The sequence below is a fragment of the Cygnus atratus genome, chromosome 18 (assembly GCF_013377495.2).
Source record: "Cygnus atratus isolate AKBS03 ecotype Queensland, Australia chromosome 18, CAtr_DNAZoo_HiC_assembly, whole genome shotgun sequence".
NCBI classification, from domain to species: Eukaryota; Metazoa; Chordata; class Aves; order Anseriformes; family Anatidae; genus Cygnus; species Cygnus atratus.
The window spans coordinates 10,435,265-10,457,605 of NC_066379.1; the positions used below are offsets into that span (position 1 = coordinate 10,435,265).

A 22,341-nucleotide genomic window follows, 5' to 3' on the forward strand; every position below is an offset into this window, starting at 1 on the left:
ATTATTTAGAGCCAATTCAGCCTAAGCACCAGGAGCATGCAGAAGCAGCCAGGCCCTGACATCCTTTTCTCATTCTTCTCTCCTAGTCCCCAGTGGTGTGGACCAGAGGTGAGTCGAGGTGGCTGGAACACACTTTTTGGGTCAAAACCCAGCCCCATGCACCTTCTCGGAAAGCACCGCCCTTCTTGGCCGCACAACACCAGCCAGGAGGATGTTGCTTGGGCTTGAGCAAGGCAAAGCTTTGGTGTCCTTGTGCCATGGGTGAATGCAGGTTTAAGAATGGAGGTTTAAGAGCCCTCTCCAAGTTTGCAGATGAATTCCTCCAAGGATGAGCCCCTGCACAGCCCCCGGGGGCTCTCCTGGGACCAGAAACATCCCGGCAGGGTTATCCCTCAGCACATCAGGGAGTCAGTCTGAGCATACGGACAGACTGCAGGCATCAATTGTCAAAGGATAAAGGCTTTATTTATTAAAATATATATTTTTTTCTTTTCTTTGCAGAGCACCTGCTAAGCTCTAAGTGACATGATGCAGGTAACCAAGTCCAAGGGCTGTATCCGACCCAACACCCCCGTAGCACTGGCTGAGCAGGCTGACAGCTTTCCTTTGCGGCTGAAAGGGCTTAGGGCTGGAGCAGCCTCCTCTCCGCAGCCCCCTCAGACGCTGCCTCCAGGTCGGGCTCCTCCAGGTCGCTGGTGAGGTCCAGGAATACCTGCAAGGCACCGCAGTGGAAACAGCCCGGTTATGGCTAAGGACTGATGGTAGCAATGTTCCTTGTGGCTTGGTTTTGTTTTTTATACATGGAGTTTCTGATCTTGCCTATATTATATCATTTCTCATATCTTATATGAAATATGTTTCCTATATGTTCAGCTTTCTCATATAGAAAGATTTGAATCAACACTGTTAAGGGCTGATTTTTTTAATTTATTTTTTTCCTCTGAAAGATCAGTACCGATTTGTTATTTCTGGAACTTATTTAGAAATCAACAAACTTGATTATTTATCTATTTATTTTTGGATAGCTTTCCAGCCATTTAGCATCATCTCTCAGGAGCATTCCTGACATTTTCATTCTAAATCAACGTACCTGTTGCAAAGTGTGCAAAGACAAGCTGTACTCCTCAAGCCTGAAATTCTGTTTAGCTGCAGAGGGATGGAGAAGGCATCTTTAAAAACCAAATCCACATGAGCATTTTGAAAACTATCTTCATACTGAATTGTTTGTTTCCTTATACCTGCTTCTAGCTTGGAGAAAGACTGGGACAGAGGTAGCACATCTTCCATCGGTATCTTGTAGCTGAGCAAAGAAGAAATCCTGAAAAAGAAAAAAAAAAAAAAAAGAACCCATCACTGGGTAACTCAGCACCAAGTTTTAGGGGCACTTATAGGGTTCCTGTACTCTTGGGTAAATGACTGAGCAGGGTCAGTAGGAGCAACAAAGCATCCCAGCACGTGTCCAGGCTGGTGTGCAGCCTGTCGGGTAGCCACCTTTCTTGCCGAGCTGCGTGGGGGAAGAGGCGCAGAATTTCGGCATGGAGAGCATCGCTTTGCCCCGCGTCCTTCAGTTTGACTTCCAGGTGGTAACTTGTGCCAAACCTCCTTCTCAGTTCCTCAAGGGAACCGATGTACCTGCAGAGGAGGGAAAACAGTGTTTAAACCATCTTAAGCAACAAATCAAGCAACCACTATATATAAGCAGGATATATACTTCCTCTAATTCATCAGCTAAATATATGTGTATATATATTATATATATATTTATATTATATATTATATATTTATTATTTTTTATATTTATTATATTTATTATTTATATATTATATATATTTATATTTGTTTGTGCTGCCCAAACAGTCTGTCTCTTTACAAAATTATGTTCATTACATACCTGGGACAAACGAAACTAACATTTTCTATCAAATTAAATAATAATAAAAAAATAATAAAACAGATTATAGACTAGAAAGAAGGCTATGCTGATACCCACCGAAGCTGCCCCGCCACCAGCACGGCCACCCGGTCGCACAGCGCCGCCTCCTCCAGGGAGCGCGTGGTGAGGATGGCTGCCCGTGCTTTGCTTCTCACAGCGGTCTGCATCGCTTTCCTGGGAACAGAGGGATCACATTTACCTCCCAGAACAGCCAGGAAGAACAGCATTATTTAAAAGGTTTCAGTTATCCTGCTTGAAGATGACACATGGCTGCCAGTGCTACATGGCGCTTTGTCATGCATCCCTCCAAATTTTGCAGTTTCAGATAAATCTGTTGTTGAAGAATGACAGAAAGCACTAAGGCTGTATGATGGAGAGTAAGAACAACCTATAATTTTTTCTCATGCTCTGAAGAAACAGGGATTTTTGTCTTTTCTACCAAATGCATTGTTCCATCTGGAGTCTACTCAGGTTTTTTTGCTGCGCTACCATTAAGATTAAATCCAATGGTTGGCAAAGGCTTGCTGCCTGCTGAGCAAGGAGTCCAGTAAGTGCTACCCAACCCCCTGTGCATCAGGGGGAAAAAGGGAACATGGGGCTGTCCTCAGCCACTGAGGCACAGCCCTGTGCCTGCCCAGTGGTCCCTGAACCACGAGGGTCAGACCCAAGCTGCTCAGTCCCCCATCCCAGTCCTGCTGCAGGGGGGCTGCTCACCACAGACAGCGCTGCCCTTTCACATCCATGCCCACGGACGGCTCGTCCCACAGCATTACGGTCGGGTTCCCCAGGATGCTCACTGCAAAAGACAGCTGGAATGGAAAAGACGTGAGGTCAGGCCGGTGCTTAGTCTGTCTGCACAAATGCACTGAAACTGTGGAGCTGCCTGGGATGTCTTAATCCCTGTAAAGCTCTTAGAAGCTGAAGCTTTTGATTGCAAAAAGCAAAAGGAACTATGAAGTAAACCCTCCTCAGGTGTTCTTGGTTAACATTTTAACATCTCCCCAAAACAGCTTTCCCCAAACACCCAAGCATGCCGATGATCTGAAAGTGGTTTTCCATCCCATTTGCAGGCAGACACACACCACAGGGCGTGAGGAGGAGATTACCTTGTAAATCCAATTTGTGCTAGCATTTATTAAACACACAATGTTGGGAGAGGGGGAACTGAAAGATCCTGCCAGGCTGGATTCAAAAGCTACTGACAAAACCAAACCATGCCAGGAAGCCCCTTGCTGTGTGCGCTTCTGGCTTAGAGGGAAGCGACTGCCTTCAAAAAGCCTAAGGACCTTCCACCAGCACATCAAGTTTACAGAAATTTTAAATCAACACTGAATTTTAGCCTTCAATCCAAGATGAAAAACTTTTACAACACCAAGGAGCATATTCTGTTCTCTCTGACAACCATGTCACGAACCCAGCGTGTCCCTGAGCCACGACGAAAGCTTTCTGCGTGCCACGCTCAAGGAAGACAAGGCAGGCTTTGCTCCAGTAAGAAAGCCCAATCTAGCACATACCTTTCTGGCTTCTCCAGCAGGCAACCTCCTAGCTGGGGTGTTTAGATGCTTCTGGAGATCCAGGTCCTTTGCCATGCTGTGGGGGTGGAAAGGGAAAATGCCAAAACTCAAGACTGTGAGTGCAGCTAATGGGATAAGCCAGTTACTAATGCAACTGGACCAGCGCAGAAGCAAGTTGAAATGTTTTCTGAAGTTTTTCTAGACAAACTAGGGTGAAAGTCTCCACAGACAAAGGACTGAGAATAGTACAAAGCAGCAGGTCTCAGCAGAAAGAGACCCCATCTCCCCAAGGCAAAGAGGCACTGAAGGTACTGCCTCTCGTTCACGCTAGCCAAATCTGTCAGCAGAAAACCCTTTTCCTGTCTTATATCTCCGGAGAGAGGAAGGACGGTGAACTGGAATCATCTGGCTGTGTACCGGCTGATGAGAACAGCTGCATCCTCTTTCCTCATCCCTCTCACGGCAGCGTGGGCCTCCAGATGCTGGCGCACGGAGAGCTCCGGCCAGAGCGCGTCCTCCTGCGGGCAGTGCCCCAGCCCGCCCTGCCCCGGGGGGGCAGCGGCCTCGCAGCCCTGCAGCAGCACCTGCACGAGACACACACCTCTACAGTCATGGGGTGTTGTTTTGGGGTGAATAACGAGCCCTTTGGAAAGGGGGTAATGTTTTCTCCTGCTCCATGGGGAAGCAACGTGGTCCTGATGGAGAAGGAAGCCCAGCATCACTCAAAATCATCTCCAGCTACCACAGCTTCTGCTCATCTGAATCCAGGATGGTGTTTGTGCAAAACCAAATGGTGTTTACTGCCATCACACCGTGGGTGAGAGTACCAGCGTGAGACTCTCATCTCCCAATAATGCTTTTCTATTTCAAACATTCGGTCCCAAATCTGTAATAGCAATGGTATTTCCCCCCCACCCCCCCCCCCACCCCAGCACATGTCATTAATCATCGTGCACATAATTAAGTGATGGATGGTTACTGGCCCAACCCTGTTCACATTCGTTTTCAATTTCCTGGTTTTGCAAGGCTTTTTATAGAGTGTTATTTCTTTTAAAGATGTGAACATTTCTTACAGTGCTTGTGAAATATCAAGGGTTTCAAATCCAGACTGAAGATTTTGTGTAGCTCCAATCCATTAGTCTCTAACACTGATGAAAACTAGAATATGCTTTATGTGTATCGACACTTTCTTCTTTCTTCTGTCCATATGCAGGGTTGTGTGCACATAAATCCCCTGATTTAAGGGCTGTGTTACCAGCTTCGCTTACAACACCCTTCATTTATGAAGGCATCAAAGTTACCCCAGCTGCTCCAAAGGAACCACCTACCTCCCCAGCGGTCACTGCTGTGTCTCCAGAAATCATGTGCATAACGGTGCTCTTTCCAGATCCATTGGGTCCTAACAGACCTAATAGTTCTCCTGGAACAAATATGCAAGAACTGTTAATGGTGATAAATATTCCTAAGACCTTGTCTCCTGTGTGCCAAGCAATGCCTAAAAGTTCAGTAGGAGAAAGGGGTATTCATTAACTTATCCCAGCAAAATGAAGCCCTGAGCAGGGGAGCCCAGATGCAGAAGATGCTGCTTGCACTGGGTCTGGTTGCACACAACGAAGATCTAATAAAAATAAGGTCTCCAAATGTGACTTCACACCAGATAGACATTGGGGGGGGGGATGGGGAAGGAGAGGGGGGCAGCAATGTACTTGAACCTTTTTTAACACTGAAAGAGAGATTTCTGACAGCAACTTTCTTCTTTTTCTTAAACATGGAACAGGCCTTCTTGTCTTCATACTCCTTGCGCAGACTGTTGACAACGATAAGCGCCTCCTGCAAAGAGAGAGAGTGGGAATAAAAGCTCTCCTCCTCCTGTCCCGTGAGACAGCTCATCTGTTCTTGCCATCAAGCATGGCTCTTTAAAATCTCTAAATCATAAATCCAAGAAACAAGGCAATAAAATAAAATAAAATAAAATAAAATAGCAAAAGCAAAAGCAAAAGCAGAATGTGAATAAAAACTTTGTGCCAGTCATTCCTGCACTGATTTCTCTCTGCCACCAAGAATCGATGGTCTGGATGGCAAGGAGCACTCCAGGATGCGGGCAGTCCGTGGAGGTGTGTGAGCTCGGAGCAGGCAGGCACAAAGCTGGGGAGCAGGAGGACCATGAGGGCTGCTCTCAGCTCACCTGGGGCTGCAGGGAGCCCATGGCGCTCCTCACCCTCTCCCTCTCCTCCTGCACTTCGGGGGCCTCCTGCCCCGGCGGGTCCCTGTTCTGCTGGGCGAGGGATCGCTGCTGCCGAATCCTGTGGGAGGGGATGGGGGGGGGTGTCCAAAACCACTCGGGGTTAGCGGGTGGCTTTACAGATTTGTTCCCTGGGCAGCATCGGTGCAGTGCCCAGCACATCTTTGAGTCCACACGATGGTGGTTGCTCAAATATTCATTCATGATGCGTGTGGGGGAGATCACTGTGGTATGCGTGAGAAAATAAAGGCCAACTTCAGCTTGTTTTACATCACTACTATTGACTAGTCCCCTGCTCAACACGCGCCAATGACCTGGTCATATAAACGTACACCAGAGAGCTGTTTCGGCATCTGACTGCTAGCTGAGTCCTGCCTGTTAATGTTTGACAGCTGAATACTTCTACAAATACATTTTATGTTGGTCATACACCGCTGGTGGCAGAGGAGCAGAGAGGTTAGCAGATGACCCCATTCTGGTGGAGCTTCAGGAAAACTCTGTCCTGCGGAGAGCAATACTTGGTGCATTTGGAAAAGAGGCAAAATGTTGGATTTCAACTTGTACCTATTAATTTTGCCAGCTACAGTGAAATGTCCTGAAATTTCAGCAACAGAGCATAATTTAAAAAGCTCAGGTCACATTTACTATTTTCACTAGGACATTGCAGTTTAACTGACCTTCTGTTGCAACACACTGGGTGGGACTGTGCCCGCAGACACACTCAGGGAAACTCCAACAAATTCAATCTGAAACTGCAATGACCCAAAGGAATAAAACAACTCCTCCCTCCTTTCTCAATTTCCTCCTCTCCGGATAAACTGGTTAGAACTGAAAGGGTGGGCTGTGCTCACACTTCGCAAAATACTTTTGAGCTCACTTGTCCTCTCCCACTGCCATCAGGGGTAACCGGGGTGGGGGCAACAGGGATGCCCACTGCTCCAAGGTACCCAGGACGCACCTGAAGATGGGATCGTGTCCTGTAACTGTGTCTCCGTATCTCATCTCCAAATGGCGCAAGAGAAACACAAAGATCAGACAGTGGATGTAAGGCTGAAAAACAATAACGAAATAACGAATTAGGTTTGCATGGAGAAAGGTAACAACGCACTCAATTAATTTTAATTAATTTTACCTAAAAATTAATTTTACCACCGACATGTAAGGTGAAATTTTCACCACAAAACCCGTGCTTTATCTATGGGAAGACTTATGCCAGCCCAGAGTAAGTCCATCACATTAGAACAGGCATCTGTTCCAAAATAGTTATCATCAAATTGTTCCTTACTGCAAAGACAGCTATGAAGATGTTATTCCACGAATCAGGAAGATTGTGAAACAATATGATGTGCTACAAGGAAAAAAAAAAGAGAATTAAATCAGTCAATTACAAAAACTCCTTAGCACAGTGTGCCACAGTGCAGGACTGGAGCAGGTGTGGGATGTAGGGGTGCATGGCTTTTCTGCTGGTTGGGAGAAAGGAGCTTGGATTTCTATTTATTTTTCTGGCTTCATACTCCCTCAATCGCTGCGACTTCCATTGCTACAGCTAATTCAGAGGTGCCTCAAACCAGCTAGTTTAGACTGACCTTTTCCATCATTTTCTCTCTCTTCTCAGCAACCTCCATCCCTCCAGGTCTCCCATTCCACTGCCTTCCCCTCCCATACTACCCTGGCTGCCAAAAGGCAGTCATTGACACAGCTTTTTGTATCTAAACAAACAAAAAAAACCACTCAAGTGAAGGATCAACAAATCCCTTCCTTCCTTCCCCAGCCTGGACCTTTTCTTCTCCCATTGCCTTTTCTCACTCTTTGTCTTTTTGGCAGTTGTTGCTTTGGGAGAGGAAATTTGGAAAGCACCTTGTGGACGTGAGGATCCCAGCACACCGTTCTGGTTTGCACCACGAGGATCATTATTGAATCTAGTAGGACATGTGCCCTTACCGAGTAGCTCAGCAAGCCCAGCAATGGAAACAAAGGAATCAAAGTGGAGAAGGTGACGTAGTAAACTTCGTGCGAGTCACTGATCATGTAGAGAATGAAGTTCACCTGGAATAAAGTCAAAAAAGTACTTCCAGTATTCAAGTATTTCTAAAAACTAGGCTATTTTGCCACTGATTATTCTGGGGTTATTCCGCTGAATACCAGTATGTTTGAAGTGAAACCTCAAGAGGCAAGGTGTGGAAATCAAACATTTCGGAGTGCAGATTCACTTCACTTACCAGAATGAAGATGAAAGACCAAAGGTAGCGATTGCTCCGACCCTTGCGAAACTTAAAGGCGATTAAATAGATGAGGAGGATGAGAGAAAATCCATAACCGGCTGTGCAAACGATCTAGAGAGAGAGGCTGATGTCACCAACAAGGAGACGGATGTAGATGCACAAAATCCTGCTTACAGCAGCCCATTTTGGTTAAAATACTGAATGCAGCTGGATCCCCGGGTTCCACCGTGCTGGTGGTGGATGCCCTCTGTGAGAGGAGGGAGGGGGATTTGTGGGTGCCCACCCGGCAAGAGCTCACCATGGGCAGGATGGTGCTGGCCTGCAAGGGGCAGGTGTGGTTGAAGAGCAGCACAATGCCGAACATAATGCAGAGCAGGGCCCAGAAGAGCAGGACGTCCACCAGTGCCTGCCCGCACCAGTACGCTGAAGGGAAGAGCCCTGCGAGCCGCAGCTGGGCGCGAGCCTTTACCTGCGATGGCAAAGGGGAGAAGGGAGGGAGCTCGGCAGGGCCCTGGACACCGTTCCTGCTCCTCCTCCTCCTCCTCCATCACCCTCACTCGTCCCTGCCCCAGCTGAGCCTCCCTCTCCCTTCCAGGCACTTTCTATTCTTAGCTCAACTGCTGTTAAAAAGCACATCGCTCTTAATAAGAAATAAAAAAAAAATTCTCCTGCCTCCAAAATCTTTGTTAATTAACACTCAAGTTGTTCTGAGCCCACGCTGGCTCCCAGAGATGCAGGCTAACACATTTTGGTACAACGCTATGTCTGTGTAGCTGCGTTTCTTCCAGTACCCTCCCTAGAAGTCAGCACACGAGCTGCTGTCCAGAGACGTCGCATTTGCATTCCCTTCTCCTTGTGCAAGACCGCTTTCAGGGCATGCTTTTTACCTTGTAATCCTCCATGCTGCTCACTGCGAAGTGAGGAGGCAAACCAGAAGCCAAAATCAGCATGTGGCTGAGACAGATGAAAAAAACATCACGCTTCACTTCTGGGCTTTGTGTCTACGGAAAAAAAAAATCCAAAATCATCAATGATCAACAGCTGTCCGGGGAAAGCCTAGCTAGCTCAATGCTCATAGCATGTGAGCAAGGGTACTTACGGTAATTCATTTGTGCTTAAGAACACGAAACAACAAACAAAAGCATTTAGCATCTTAAAATTTGCAAGGAATATTGGGATTACAGTAAATTGTTGAGAATAGGCACCGTCTTTTTGATGCTGATGCTTGTCATATGGATGCAGAAGCAAGGGGGAACCTGCAAATATTGCTGCTGTATGCCTCCCTTATTGCCACATAGCACAAGCTCGAGTGTCTTGTGGCACTTAAACCCTATTAAAAAAACACTGCGGAAGAAATTCTCATTAAATGGCCCTGGTATTGACTGCTGAGACATGCCCACAGTGACTGGCCAGCAGCTAGACAGGCTTCCACCCGCCCAGCCCTCATCACTCCAGCTTGGCTATTTTGAGTCATTTTCAGCAAAAAAAAGGCAAGGACGCTCACGCTAGAGAAGGGGTTGCTCCAGATGCGGATGCGTGCAGTGGAGTTGAAGAGCCTCAGGAAGGTGTTGCTGAGGATGTTCACGAGCACGGGGAAGCAGTTGATGGGCTCTGCGCCACACATGAGCGTGTATCGGTAGCTCTGAAAGCACAAGAGGAAAGGATGTCACCTTCCTGCCCGTGAGAGGTGCGAGGAGGCACGGATAATACTGAGGATTTTAGAGAAAAGTGATGGCAAATGCAGTCAGTTTTACTGAAGAGTGGGAACTCGGAGACCTGACTGTCTGCTAATAGGTATTGCAACAAAGTGAATTAAAAAAGCAATGATTTCTGGAGAAAAGAAGGATGACTTGCATTAATACTTTTCTCTAAAGATCACTATAATCCTGAATTCCCATTAAGAGGATTACTGACAGTATTTAATGTGTCAAATAAATATTCTCCCTTTTGTTGGTCTGTGTATTTCCCTGTACCCCACTTAGACATATTTGAGACACTCCTGTTGACGTATGGGATGAAAGAAGAAAAAGTATCATTCACCTTGCCTTCCAGGGATATTTTTATAGCTCCATTATGTAGTTGCAGGCTTGTGATATTTTTCTCAAGAGCTATTTCTGGCATTATGCTTTGAAACTTCAAAGCAGCAATGAAATCCTCAATTTCTGATCCTGAAATCAAGTCAAGAACAGAAATTAGAATAATTAGATTTTTAATACAGTCTCTTATAAACAAGCTCCCACTTGCAAAGCAGATGTATGTTTAAAAAATCATTTAAAATCTGAGCCAACTTATATTTCCTTTTTTTTTTTTTCTGTATGAACAAAACTTTTTAAAGACAGTAAAAGTTTCTATAGTTAAATGATTTTTATTTTATTTTATTTAAACTGGTTCATTATTTTTTTAAATATAAGCTACTCAGTTATCACCACCAAAACTGGATTTGTTTTTGCTCACAAGAAAACACCTCCCAAAGCCACAGATGCATAAAGGAACGTACAGAAAGAGGAAGACAAGGTTGGTCTATCAGCTCTAAGGGGACTCAGAGTGGTGCAGAAAGTGAACCAACATCACATGTCCTTCTTCACCTGTATCATTGAAGATGAGAAGATTTGTCGACTTGCTTTGAATTTTGCCTTCAGTGGGAAGAAAATAGAAGCTGGCGGTCAGTTCTGAGATTCTGGAGCTGTCCCATAATTGAAATCCAATGACAAGCATAAGCATTGGAAGGATAAATACTCCAAACATCAGCAATCTAGATGGAAAAACAGTCCATGAGTGGGTCCAGGGGAACTCCACCTTTAACCAACAGAGTGACTCACGTGGCAAAGGACAAGGAGAAATTTAAAACTGGGGAAAACTTAAGCAATTCAGAGCTCTACCAGAAGTCCTAACTGTCCTTATTACTGCAACATTCAAGCAATTGCCACCTAACTCTTAGCTTCCAAATACTTTTCCCTCAGTCACCCCAGGGAAGAATCAAATCCTTTGGGAAGCCCCAGGCCAGCACGAGGGGTGCAGGCTGGGCCCCGTACTTACAAGGCCCTCAGAAGCTTTCCTTCGTGCTTTAGTTTTAGGAAGCGAATTCTCATCATGGCACGGACTTGCTGCCTCCAGAGCACCATGCCGCTCGCGGCGGGGCTCGCTGCTTCGGGACGCACCTCGAGGCTCTGGTCCCTCTCCTCCAGGTCTCCGTCTGCTGCGTGTTCAGCATGAGAAACAACGTTATCCAAAAAGAGCTTTCAAAGGACAAATTGAAAGCGCAAACAATCAGCACGGGTCTTCTGCTCTGAATAGAGGAATGCTTTTGTCTTAGAAAAGAAACAATGGCAGAGAAAAATGGCCATAATTTACCCAGAACGGATTTATATCGGTGAATTGAAAGTGGTTGGACCTGGACTCATGTGTCTACACATGCAATGTCTTCAGTGGCCTTGGGAACTGCCTTCTGACTAGTTTCTCTCTTCCCACCTCCTGGTCTGGGCAGTATACCCTTCAAATCCTTTACAACATCACTCTTCTATTCTTGTGTTTAAAAGGCTGTGGTAAGTTGAGACTGAATCATCTAGACTTCTCTGGGAAGATAATTATCACTAAAGGAAATCTGAAATTTTATACAACTGCAATTCTTGACCTGCCAAAAACTATGAAAAATCACATTCAACAGAAACTTACATATATTTTTTTTAAACTGAATACACTGTACAGAACCTTAATCATGCCAAACTTGCAAAGTGGAATCAATGTTTTACCTTCATGATCAATGGCTTCCTCACCCTCCAGCTTCAGGAAAACATCAGCCAGCGTTGTCCTGCTGACCTCGTAATTCACAACCCCCTGCAAGAAACCGCTGTCGAGATGGCTGAACAGATCTGCACAACAGAGAGAGCCAGGCTCAGCCCAGCGGCCAAGGCTTCTTTAGCAGAAACTCAGACCAGCATGATTAGCATGATTAACACTTTCTAGCATTCATATCGTCAAGCTCCATAATGTAAAAGGCATTGCAAAACAATTATACTCTTTAGAGGTAGGTAGTACAAAATTCAGAGTTCTAGATTACCACCAGCCTTCGTGGTGGGAGAAACCTCATCCTGAAACCAGAGAAGACTCGGTAGTTTTTAGTCTGTGGATTAGTTGGTGGATTTTCTTTTGTTCACCTGCAGAGTTAATATTAGCATGTTCATTAGAGGCTTTCTTTAAGGCTGATGCTCATGCAGCTCTGGGCTCCCTAATCCTACGCAGCACAGACAAGAGAACATAATTATGACCTTCACAGCAATTTTGCATTCTGCTTCTCCCACCACTTCATTTCCCATTACAACCCTCGTGCAATGGCAGGCTTTTGTTACCTGGGAAGCTGTCAGTGTTTTCCAGAGGTAGCAAGCAACACAGCTCATCCTTGTTCCGTCCTTTGAACACAGCATCGGGGATGTACTGCCTGACCAGGGAGGATGCAAGCTCAGGGTCGCACGCATCATTTATGCGCATCCTATTTGTATTAAAAAGCAATTGCTATAATATTAAATAAGAAAAACAATGCTTGCTTCATCCCTTTAAAAGACAAAGCCAGCAGTCATTCTTCAAGCCATAGGGAAACCTCCAAAACTAGGCAGTGTTTCAGTGGGAATTTTTTAATAAACGTCTGCAGTGCCCCTGGTTTTACCATGCAAGCAAGAAATAGTTGAGGTTAAGAATAATGATCCTGGCCAGCACTGCGAAACCAAGAACACAGAAATTAAAATCCAGAGAAAAGCAACTTTACATTAATGCCGCTGTACGTCACTCTGGCACCACAGAGTATGTGGAAACTGCAGTTCTTCTTACTCTGGTCCCCTTTTGGCTGCAAGGGAGGTTGCAAAGTCATGTTAGCTACATGCTCCGAGCTTTCAGGATTGGGTCCAAAGAAAAGCAGCTTGCTATCCAAAGCAAGATATTTTTGGCAGCCTCAAAAGTCTCCTAAAATGAATTGTCAAGATTTCTATTACTCTATATAGAAACTCCTTGGAGACACAGCCTCTATGAGAAAATACACACATTGCCTAGAAGCTTTTCATAAAAAGAGTGATGACCAAAAAGAAAAGGATTTACCTTAAGTGATAGCCAATTCCCCATTTTCTCTTCAAGTACAGAGATGAGCCAACACACTGTAATCTCCCATTTGAGAGAAAAGCCTTCCGATCTAAGGAGGTATTAATACAAAAGATTTAGGGGGGATTTACAGCAGTGCAGTAGATTGACCTTACTCTGCTCTTTCTGAACTCAACAGATATTTTTATAATGAAGTCAGGAGCAGTAAAGTCAGGCCAGGGCTGAAAGTTTTTTTTTTTTTTTAAATAAAAACAAAACACCCAAACTGTTGCCTTCCACCTAAGCACCAAGGCTAGTCTTTTGCTTACGTATTCTTACAGGCTTATAGAAAATTCCCCAGGCAGCCCAAGATAAATAAAGACATAGGAAAGATATTAATTGGAACAACATCCCCAATTGCTGTGTGTGCTGCTTGTGGTAGGCCCTGACTTAATGGAGCCGGGCACAGGCTGGGTCTCTGAAGCACACCTCGCTCTCAGACAAGATGCACCCAGCAAGCCCAGACCCCACAAGGGGCTGGTGGGGACCCCCCCAGTCCCACACCGCAGCCACTCTCAGGGTGGACGCCTGGGCTCACCGGCGTGCGTGTCGGCCTCGTCCATGGACTGGGTGGTGAAGAGGATGATGCGGCCGGCCTGCCGCTCCTTCAGGAGGCTCCACACATGGTGCCGGGAGCACGGGTCCAACCCGGCCGTCGGCTCGTCCAAGAGCAACACCTGTAAAGGGGAGTGAGATCAGGCTTCTGTGTGTCCATACTGCCATTTCCACTGTCACATAGCTTTGTTTCATGCTTTTTGTGGTCTCGCTCAAAGAATAATATGCATCCTCAATGGCAGCCATTTTTACTGCTTTTTTCTATATCAGTATTATCACCTTTTTCATTTAAAAGGTTCTCATTGACCTAGATTCCTTGATCCTTCTGGCAGCCAAGTGAGTCAGTAGGTCAGCAGGCTCTCTGAGTGCCAAGGGCAAAGTACAAATGTCTGTCTTCCGAACCAAAATGCAAAGCTATGTGCTAAAACAATATCCATTGTGTGTGTGCAAGTATGACTGGTGCTTACCTGGGGATTCCCTAAAATTGCAATTGCAAGAGACAGTTTTCTTTTTTGTCTCCCACTCAGAGCATCAGCGTGCATGTCCTGAAGGCCAACGAGGTCCAACTGCACCAAGACTTTCTGCACCTTGAGAATGTATGAAAACAAAACACACAACACTGGTCATATTTTGATTCATACATGGCTACACACAATACAGAAGAACACGACTTCAGGATTTAAAACTTCCCTGCTTTAAGTGGATTTGCTGTGAGGTAAGTTCTGCAAACCTGAGTTCTGACTCTTATCACATAAGGATAAGAAAATTAAAAAATCCTTCTCCCCTAAATCAGTGCTGCTCTCATTTCTTCAGAACAAGATACTGGTGGTAATCTAGAATATAGCTTAACAAACTGTCCAAATGCTGCAGGACAGACATCAGTGACCAAGAAGCACATACCAACCTCTTGCTCTGCTTCCTTCCACTGAATCCCTTTGATGTGAGCAAAAAGTCTCAAGTTTTCCTTCACCGTTAAGGCTTCAAAATGCAAATTAAATTGTGGGCAAATCCCAACCATTGCCTGAATTCCTTCTATATCCTGTACTTCAGATACCTCGTAGTTGTATATCGTTGCAGAACCTGCACACAGGAATAAATGAAACAAATTTCATACTGCACGGTCCTTCCCGGTTGTAAGGGGAAAGCACGCTGTGTTCACACCTTTGCTATTAATTCCAGCATTGAGGGTGTTTCTCACAAAAAGTAATGCTGTTCAGAAATATGTCAAGTCTCTCCCTTAGGAACTAAATTATATTTCCTATTGATTAGCAGCTCATGGAAAACATCAGGCTATCCAGATGGAGACATAACCATCTGCATATGCTTGCACACACGAGGGATGTGCTAGTGCTGAAGCTGATGCTGAAGGAGCACTGACAATGAGCCAGACGGAGTGACTGAGATAAAACTTGGCTTTTTGCTTCTTTACCCCCTTAAGCTTGAAAACCAGACAGCTTCTCCTCTTTTGCATTCAGGTCCTACCTGCTGAAGGCTTGGAAAATCCACTGAGCACGTTTAAGAGAGCCGTTTTTCCAGATCCGCTGTGCCCAAGTAACGCAGTGATCTGGCCTTCATAAATGCTTAAGGACAAACCTAGAAGAGACATTTGGCAATATTAGGATGGAAGTTTGTGAGGCCAGCAGACTTGTACACGTAGCTTGTTGCCAAGTCTGACAGAGGAACATTTTATCTTTTGACACAGATCTGGAAATATGTGTTACGTGTTAATATTTAAACTCAAAACATTGATTTTATTTTCTACAGGGTTCATAACCTTTTATTTTGGCATGACTCAAAAGACAGCCCCACAAAAAGAAGAGCCAATAGCCTTTCCAAAATACGAGCGTTCATGAATTATTTTAAAGCAGCATATACAGAGTTTGCTATCCCCTTTCCTTTAAAAAAAAGACTCATTTTGGATTTTTTTTTCCCACTCTATATAAACCTTTGGGACCACACTGATATTTTCACTGTCACATCAAGTTCCTGTTAAACAAAGGCATTTAACAAACCTCTTAGGGCTGTGTTATGACGATGCCAACCACCTGCATACGTGTGGCTTGCAAATGAGCAAATGCTTAGAGAGCAGGGCTCAGCCCATGACAACAGACATGGCTCCAGCCAGGGACCCAAAGCCAGTTTTTTTTTGCCCAAATTTTTACACTTTGTGAGGGAGGGCTGAGAGGCGATTTTTCACAGTGGCTCCTGGCTGTAAAACTCACGGCTTTTAAAGAGGCTTCTACTATTACAGAAGTAATAAACAATAATTTTCCTGGAGTGAAAAGGCAAAGATGATAACCTTACAGAAATTTGCCAGTAATTTACCCCGGCAGAAATAACTATTGCATAATTATGCCTCCAGCATTGTTAAAATGCATTAAGTACATCCAGTGCGTTTCAAAACAGCTTGGGTTCATATCTAGTGAAAAACGAAATTAAAGCAATTGCAAAACCTCTCTTACCTCTTAAAGCTTCGGTTTTCTTGTCCTTCCTCTTGTATATTTTTTTTATATTGTTTAGTCTAAAGGAAAGTTAAGCAAGCTGTTACTACTGAATCCCACAATTTTGGCACGCTTCCTCTGCCTCAAAATAAACTTTGAAAACTAGGCGAAAAAAACATTTCTCAGCCTCCTCCCCGGGCCAGTCCTTCTCATCACCGTCGGGGGTAGGGTAATTCCATCGTCAGGGATCACTTGGTATAATTCACTTGGGAAGCTACGAGCCGTTCCCCTTATCTGCACTGCTCAGCCAGTTCAGCCCACCCTTCACCAGGCAACCCGGCTGTGCTCTCCAGCCAAACCCAGCGGGCAGCAGCTGCTTTTTGTGCCTGCAGAGCGTTACCTGACGGCATCCTTCCCCTCGAAGCCTGGTGGCATCGGCTCGGTGTCACAGCCGAGGACAGGCTGGTGGCCACCCTCGCCGCCAGCTCGTGGCCCCGCGCCCCGGCTCCCATGCTGCAGCCAGTATGACGGCCTCAGGAAGAAGGCAGGAGGGTACGGCACCCCGTACTTGCCTAAATCGGAAGCAAACAAGGTAAAATAGAAGGCCCAAACTGCTGTGTGGCAGCTCAGCTTTGTCCATCTACAGCCGCAGAACAGAGCCCTTGGGCGGTGTGGAGGGATGGGCGATTTCTGCAATTTCTGCTCACTCATCCCTGTCTACAATGCAGGCAACAGTCACAGCAAAGACCTCAGTGGTCACCTCGGACCCAAAATGCATACAAAAATTAGAATATCCTTCTAAGCCTAGTGGTTAGGGCTGCTGGAATAGACGTAGATGATCTCAGCGCCTTGCTGAAGCATTTAAGGTTCCTTTTGGAGCCTGCTTTTGAGGCCAAACTGGGTAGCTACATGCAGCCAGCTGCTGGCAAACAGGATCCTTCCCAAACTTTTTTTTCACGAGCAATACAGCAAATCCAGTTTGCAGCCGCTCACACAACGAGGCACAGCCACGGTGCTGAGATGCCATCCGGCAAGCTCAGCAGCTCGCTGTGCGGAGCCTTTTTGGCTGCTCCGTGTAGGTGACAGTTTGCTCTGCCCTATCCCACTGCTGCTTTGGCACCTCTTCCCCATGAGGGTACTGGGGTTATAGACGAAAAATAGAAGGAATTTAATTTTTTTCCCTTACGTTTCTACTTACCAGGCAAAACCTTATCAAAATAGATGGCCAGCAGCAAATACAAAACACTGTCAAGGGTCAGTACGATGCATGGGTTAAGGAGAGGGTACAATTCTGGTGTAAATTCCGGTCCATATTTTTCTAATTTTATAATCTAGGGGGAAAAAAAAAAAAGCACAAATCAGATGCAACACTCTCTTTAGCCAGAGATACTGCATGCAAGCTACAGCTATGTCATTGCAGCCTTTTCTTCACAAGAAAACCATGCCCACTTGTGATCGGGTCACTGTCCCTAACAGACATCAGCATGCCTGCAGAGCTCAGTAACACCAGCCCCATCCCACTGCTGTGATCATTTTCCCGAGCTGGAAACTTATATATATATATATATATATATATATATATATATATATATATATACACACACACACAGAGCTGGCAAAGCTCCTCGTGCAGTTCAGGTTCTAACTACATTTGTTAGGAATTAGGCTGCACTTTTTAGAGACAAATTTTGGTTGTACTAAATATTTAGGGAGGAGGGGCAATTGTGTCTCTATGGCAAATTACGTATGGCAGCTACTCCTCCAGCTGGCAGAAGCCTGCAGCAGGTTTGCTGTGGGCTGAGCTCCCCTGATGTGCTGGCTTTATCTTGAGCATACCTTTGAGATGCCAGCTATAAAGGTGAAAGGACTGAAGAGGTTAAAAATCCACTCCAAAGATGGGGGCACTTTTTCAAATATTGTCATAAAGCCCAGTAATCCAAAGATGACGTGAAGGACAAATCCCACGAAACTGGCAATATTAGGCTGCTTTAGCAAGGAGCTGAGCATGAAACAGAAGTGAATCTGCAGCAGAGAAAACCAGGAATTAGCAGGATGCACTTCTGCTCGTGATTAAGGAAAAAAAAAAAAGAAAAAGAAAAAAGAAACAGCACATAAAAATCCAATAAGCAACACTGAGAGACCCAGCTGGGTTCCAGTTGTCACCTAGAGATGCACACAGCGTCTCACAAGGATTATTTCATTTAGCAGTCAGCTTGGATATTCAGGGCAGGTCTATAGGGATGGGCAGACCAGACCAGACCCAGCCCTGCCTCCCTGGGAGGCAGCCCCAGCCCCACACAGCACCAGCCTTCCCATGCCCACTCGTGTTACCACCGCTTCTTGCTCTGATTTTAAGTCTGGGTCTCCCAAAATCAAAGAACAGGAGTGATATATTAGCCTACAAACTGTAATTAGAAAGCGTGGTAATGGAGAAGTTTTTGTTTCTTTCTCCCAGCCAGGAAGTACTCTGCACTCTGTTTTAGATGCTTCAATTAGGAAATGGAAAAATTCACAGATCATTAAAAAAAAAAAGGAAAAAAGAAAAAGGAAAAAAAAGGAAAAAAAAAAGGCAGACTTACAGATGCTATACCATAAAAGAAATAAAAGGAATACATTTCCAAAAAGCTGCGATCGAGGGTGACTCCTTTAATCGTGATCAGAGTCAGCAGACTGGCCATGATTGAAATATAAATGGTGTACAAGAGGCTCCAGGACAACCTGCAAAGGAAGGCACAGCTACTGTTGCCTCTGCAAATGTCAGCAGCTGCCAAGACACAGCAAGGTGCTCCCTTCTAAATTCGGACCCAAAGTAATTCCCAAGCACGCCTCCACCTGCAGCTGCCCCACCAGAAAGGAGGCAAGGAGCCTTCTTCACGGGAGGAGGCGCTTTGTGGTCCCCCCACTGCTGAGGAGGGGAGCGAGGAGGTGCCTCACACCCACCCAAGCCTCTGCAGATGCAGCAACACCAGCAAAATGCTGAGCTCTGCAGCCAACATTTCTCATCCCGGTGCTTCCCCAACAACTGGAAATACCCATGCTCAGAAGCTGTTTTGGTAGACCCTACACCCCCACATCCCTCAACGTTTTTCTCCAAAATTTCTTCACTTTTTGTTGTTGTTGCTCTCTGCATGTATCAGCCTGTTCCTGGAGGCGTGCAACACCTGGACACCAAGAGCTTTGCTACACCAAGAGTGCTCTTTCACTGCTTTTTTTTTTTTTTTTTTTTCCTACTTTGGAGAGCTCAGTACAACAAACAACCAAATCCTACACCAGAGCTACGTGCTTGGAATCTGGGCTCCTCCAGCTGACAATAAAAGCAGCAAAGGTTTGGCTTCAACGACGTACAGAAGCCCCCTGCCCACTCGGTTGTTCCCCCACCTTCTCCCAACGGGCTTACCAGAAGGCGAGGTCTTGTAAACCCATGGCTTTCATCAACACCTTCAGCTTCTTTTTCTCCCTGATAACTTTCACCGAGAGAAAGTACATATACGGGGAGAAACACAACACGGCGTAAATGATGAACCAAATATAATCCAACTTGTAGACGGGCTTGATCGAGGGGGATCGCAGACGCACGCCGCTAATTGATTTCATCTCTTCCCAGACAGAACGGTTGGTTTTCATCTGAAGGACAGAAGTGAGCCATTAATTTTATTTTCTTTATTTTCTAAACAGCCAAATTTGGAAAAAATAGCCTTTCATAGGCATTAAAGTTACCAGTTTTTCAAGAGCAATGTTAAGTTTAATAGGGGCAAATTAGCCTCAAAATTTAATTTTTTTTGTACTGCTATGTAATAAACACTAATGTTGCCTTTGAGCTATAAGAGCAAGCGTTGCCTACCAAACAGACGGAACGGAAATATAACAGAAGTAGTGAAGCAATTATAGTATAGCTAAAGGGCAGGAGCTTTACTGCTCTGTAAATACTGTATTTGGAGTTGATTAATTTTTCACGACAGAAGAATTTATCACTGAAAAATACAGTTTGGTCCACACTGAACATTTCACATTTCTTTTTAAAAATGGAGCAATCTGATAAAAATAAAACCTGAAAGATAAAAATTCCAGCAATAGTGTTTCTGTTCGTTTTACTTTGAATTTTCCTATAAACCTGAAAATAATAAAAAAAGAACAAAGAAAAGAAAAAAGAAAAAAAAGAGAAGTTTGGCCACAAAATAAGTTCCATGCCTTTTAACTCCACAAATGGACTGTCACCCTCTAAATCAGCATCAGCCCAGTAATTCCATGGGTGGCTTAATTTTCAACATAACTCAGGAAATCTCTTGCACCCAGAAGAAATACACAACTTGCCACAATGATCCATCATTCTTTTCACTTTTGAATGACACTAGGTATTTAAGAAGTTAACAGTCATGGGAGTTTTTTATTTTTTATATTTTATTTTATTTTTTTTTCTAGTAAAATTTCTGGATAGCTCTAGAAAGAAAGAATATTTTCTATCACGATCATGCTTACTTCTATGACTGCTGCATCAATGCTGGACTGCACCGATAGGAAGCCCACATACCAGTACGAAGGAACCTTGCAGAAGTTTAATGAAAAATTGCTGCAGGCATCTGTGGGAAAGAAAGAAAATGAAGCATTTTATCTACATATTTTCATATATATGGGTACATATACATATACATACATAATATATATACACACGGATATGTATGTTGAAAATGTATTTGACCCAAGAGTCAAGAAATCAAGATTTAGTACTACTGAGCCTGGAGCAGCCTTTTTTCTCCCAGAATAATGTGACATGGGGAGTCAAAGGCTGTGGCTCCCTGGTTTCCTTCTAAGTGAACAAAACCTCAAAGTCTAATTAAAATCTTTCTAGAAGCATTTAGCACATACAGCCTTGATCCCTTCTGAGTGGCATGGCAGCACAGAGATCCATCTATCCATTTTCTAGTGTAAAATCAAGTTCTCTGGTTTCATTTATTTTTCTTACCAATGTGTTCAAAGGCTTCGTTTGGAGACACCACGCTGTAACTCTGAAATCTGAGATGGTAGGAGAAGTCATCCTTAAAAACAACACCAATAATGTCATCATCGAAATTTTCTCTTGTTTCCAGGATTTTCTCGTTTTCCACCTCTTCTATTAATATACCTGAGAACAAACACCACCGCAGCAGAAACTCTGATTAGCGATGAACCAACATGAAGCAGCAGCCACATCGTGTGCTCTTCTGAATTGGGATTTGGTATGTCCAAGCCATTTTACCTAGTTACCTGTCATTACGGAGTCTGAAGCCACTTTGCTCATTATCTGCCTGGTGGTGTTTGTTACAGGTGTATACGCCAGCATCACTCCCGTTGCGTTAAAGGCAGGATCATCTAATCGCCCAAGGAATTGATAAGGGATTTCTTGCCGCGGGGAGTGGTCTATCATAATTGATGATGTTTGTATTATTAAGAGAAAAACCGCACATGTAATCCATTCCTAGGAGATGGGAAGGAAATAAAGGTGAGTGGCAGCACAGTGGTTTGGAAATTGGGTGCTGTGGGAGAGGCTAGTGCTGCTTCAAGGGCTGATCTGCCTGCACGGTCATCCAGACATGAATGCTTTCTTCCTGAAAACGAGCTATTTCAAAGGTGGAGTAATTTTAAAGTATGAGGACTGCTCCGAGTGAAAACCATGTTTTTTTAGTATGGGAGCCAACAGGTGGACATCGTGAGTTGGACATTGTGTTCTTCCGGGCAGCGCAGAGGTGGGATCAACAACACACAGCAACACGCTGGCTTTGTCTCAACCCTTATTATGCTAAAATATTGTAGTGTCACGGGAAGAACCGCAACTGTGGACATTTTCCAGAGAGCCACATTACCAGCTGAGGCTTCTCATGTATCACCTAGTATAAAAACAATGCAGTGCAAAAGCAGTTGGTAGTGGAAATCCTAACTTCCCTTTGGAAGAACAGACACTTGCCTGGAAACTTTCTGTTTTCTTCCTCCACACCAGCAGAATGTTTTTCCACAAAAGAGCCCAGGTTTGCTGGTTCATTTTTGAGGCTCTCTTGAATATTCTCTGCATTTTCCCAGCTAGGGTGAAACAGAAAAAAATATCACTTAGGTCATCAAAAGTTAACATATTACTTGGCTAAACTCCTCTTTAGAGAAATCCAATAACATGTCAAAGGTCCAGAACTTTTCCATATGTTACAGTTCAGACACCAAGGAGAAGTTCAAAGGAAATGGTGCGGGATCACACACATGAACACAGAGCTGGGTCAGCCCCAGCTGCCTCGTGCTCATTTCCAGATTCAGCCTGTGTCTTCCTCAAGAGGTTTTGTAGGAAGAG

General features: G+C 44.7%; 1 protein-coding gene across 1 annotated transcript in view; it reads right to left on the bottom strand.

Moving 5' to 3' along the window:
• Positions 1-622: 622 nt before the first annotated feature.
• LOC118254018 (ATP-binding cassette sub-family A member 9-like) overlaps positions 623-22,341 on the bottom strand; it is a 29,632-nt gene continuing 7,913 nt past the window's right edge. The window contains exons 2-39 of the mRNA XM_050714449.1: positions 21,970-22,082; positions 21,273-21,483; positions 20,992-21,150; positions 20,508-20,608; positions 19,429-19,655; positions 18,611-18,749; positions 17,868-18,053; positions 17,230-17,362; positions 16,432-16,603; positions 16,053-16,111; positions 15,073-15,183; positions 14,495-14,670; positions 14,058-14,177; positions 13,574-13,712; positions 12,997-13,087; positions 12,258-12,397; positions 11,661-11,780; positions 10,948-11,107; positions 10,497-10,663; positions 9,952-10,079; positions 9,416-9,553; positions 8,799-8,912; positions 8,210-8,380; positions 7,909-8,022; positions 7,625-7,735; positions 6,975-7,037; positions 6,648-6,739; positions 5,633-5,750; positions 5,160-5,277; positions 4,776-4,867; positions 3,865-4,031; positions 3,448-3,523; positions 2,648-2,742; positions 1,991-2,107; positions 1,492-1,632; positions 1,239-1,318; positions 1,091-1,146; positions 623-712 (exon numbers count right to left, since the gene is read on the bottom strand). Of these exons, the coding sequence (XP_050570406.1) occupies positions 623-712; positions 1,091-1,146; positions 1,239-1,318; positions 1,492-1,632; positions 1,991-2,107; positions 2,648-2,742; positions 3,448-3,523; positions 3,865-4,031; positions 4,776-4,867; positions 5,160-5,277; positions 5,633-5,750; positions 6,648-6,739; positions 6,975-7,037; positions 7,625-7,735; positions 7,909-8,022; positions 8,210-8,380; positions 8,799-8,912; positions 9,416-9,553; positions 9,952-10,079; positions 10,497-10,663; positions 10,948-11,107; positions 11,661-11,780; positions 12,258-12,397; positions 12,997-13,087; positions 13,574-13,712; positions 14,058-14,177; positions 14,495-14,670; positions 15,073-15,183; positions 16,053-16,111; positions 16,432-16,603; positions 17,230-17,362; positions 17,868-18,053; positions 18,611-18,749; positions 19,429-19,655; positions 20,508-20,608; positions 20,992-21,150; positions 21,273-21,483; positions 21,970-22,082 (4,805 nt within the window). The remainder of the gene's footprint in view (positions 713-1,090; positions 1,147-1,238; positions 1,319-1,491; positions 1,633-1,990; positions 2,108-2,647; positions 2,743-3,447; positions 3,524-3,864; positions 4,032-4,775; positions 4,868-5,159; positions 5,278-5,632; positions 5,751-6,647; positions 6,740-6,974; positions 7,038-7,624; positions 7,736-7,908; positions 8,023-8,209; positions 8,381-8,798; positions 8,913-9,415; positions 9,554-9,951; positions 10,080-10,496; positions 10,664-10,947; positions 11,108-11,660; positions 11,781-12,257; positions 12,398-12,996; positions 13,088-13,573; positions 13,713-14,057; positions 14,178-14,494; positions 14,671-15,072; positions 15,184-16,052; positions 16,112-16,431; positions 16,604-17,229; positions 17,363-17,867; positions 18,054-18,610; positions 18,750-19,428; positions 19,656-20,507; positions 20,609-20,991; positions 21,151-21,272; positions 21,484-21,969; positions 22,083-22,341) is intronic.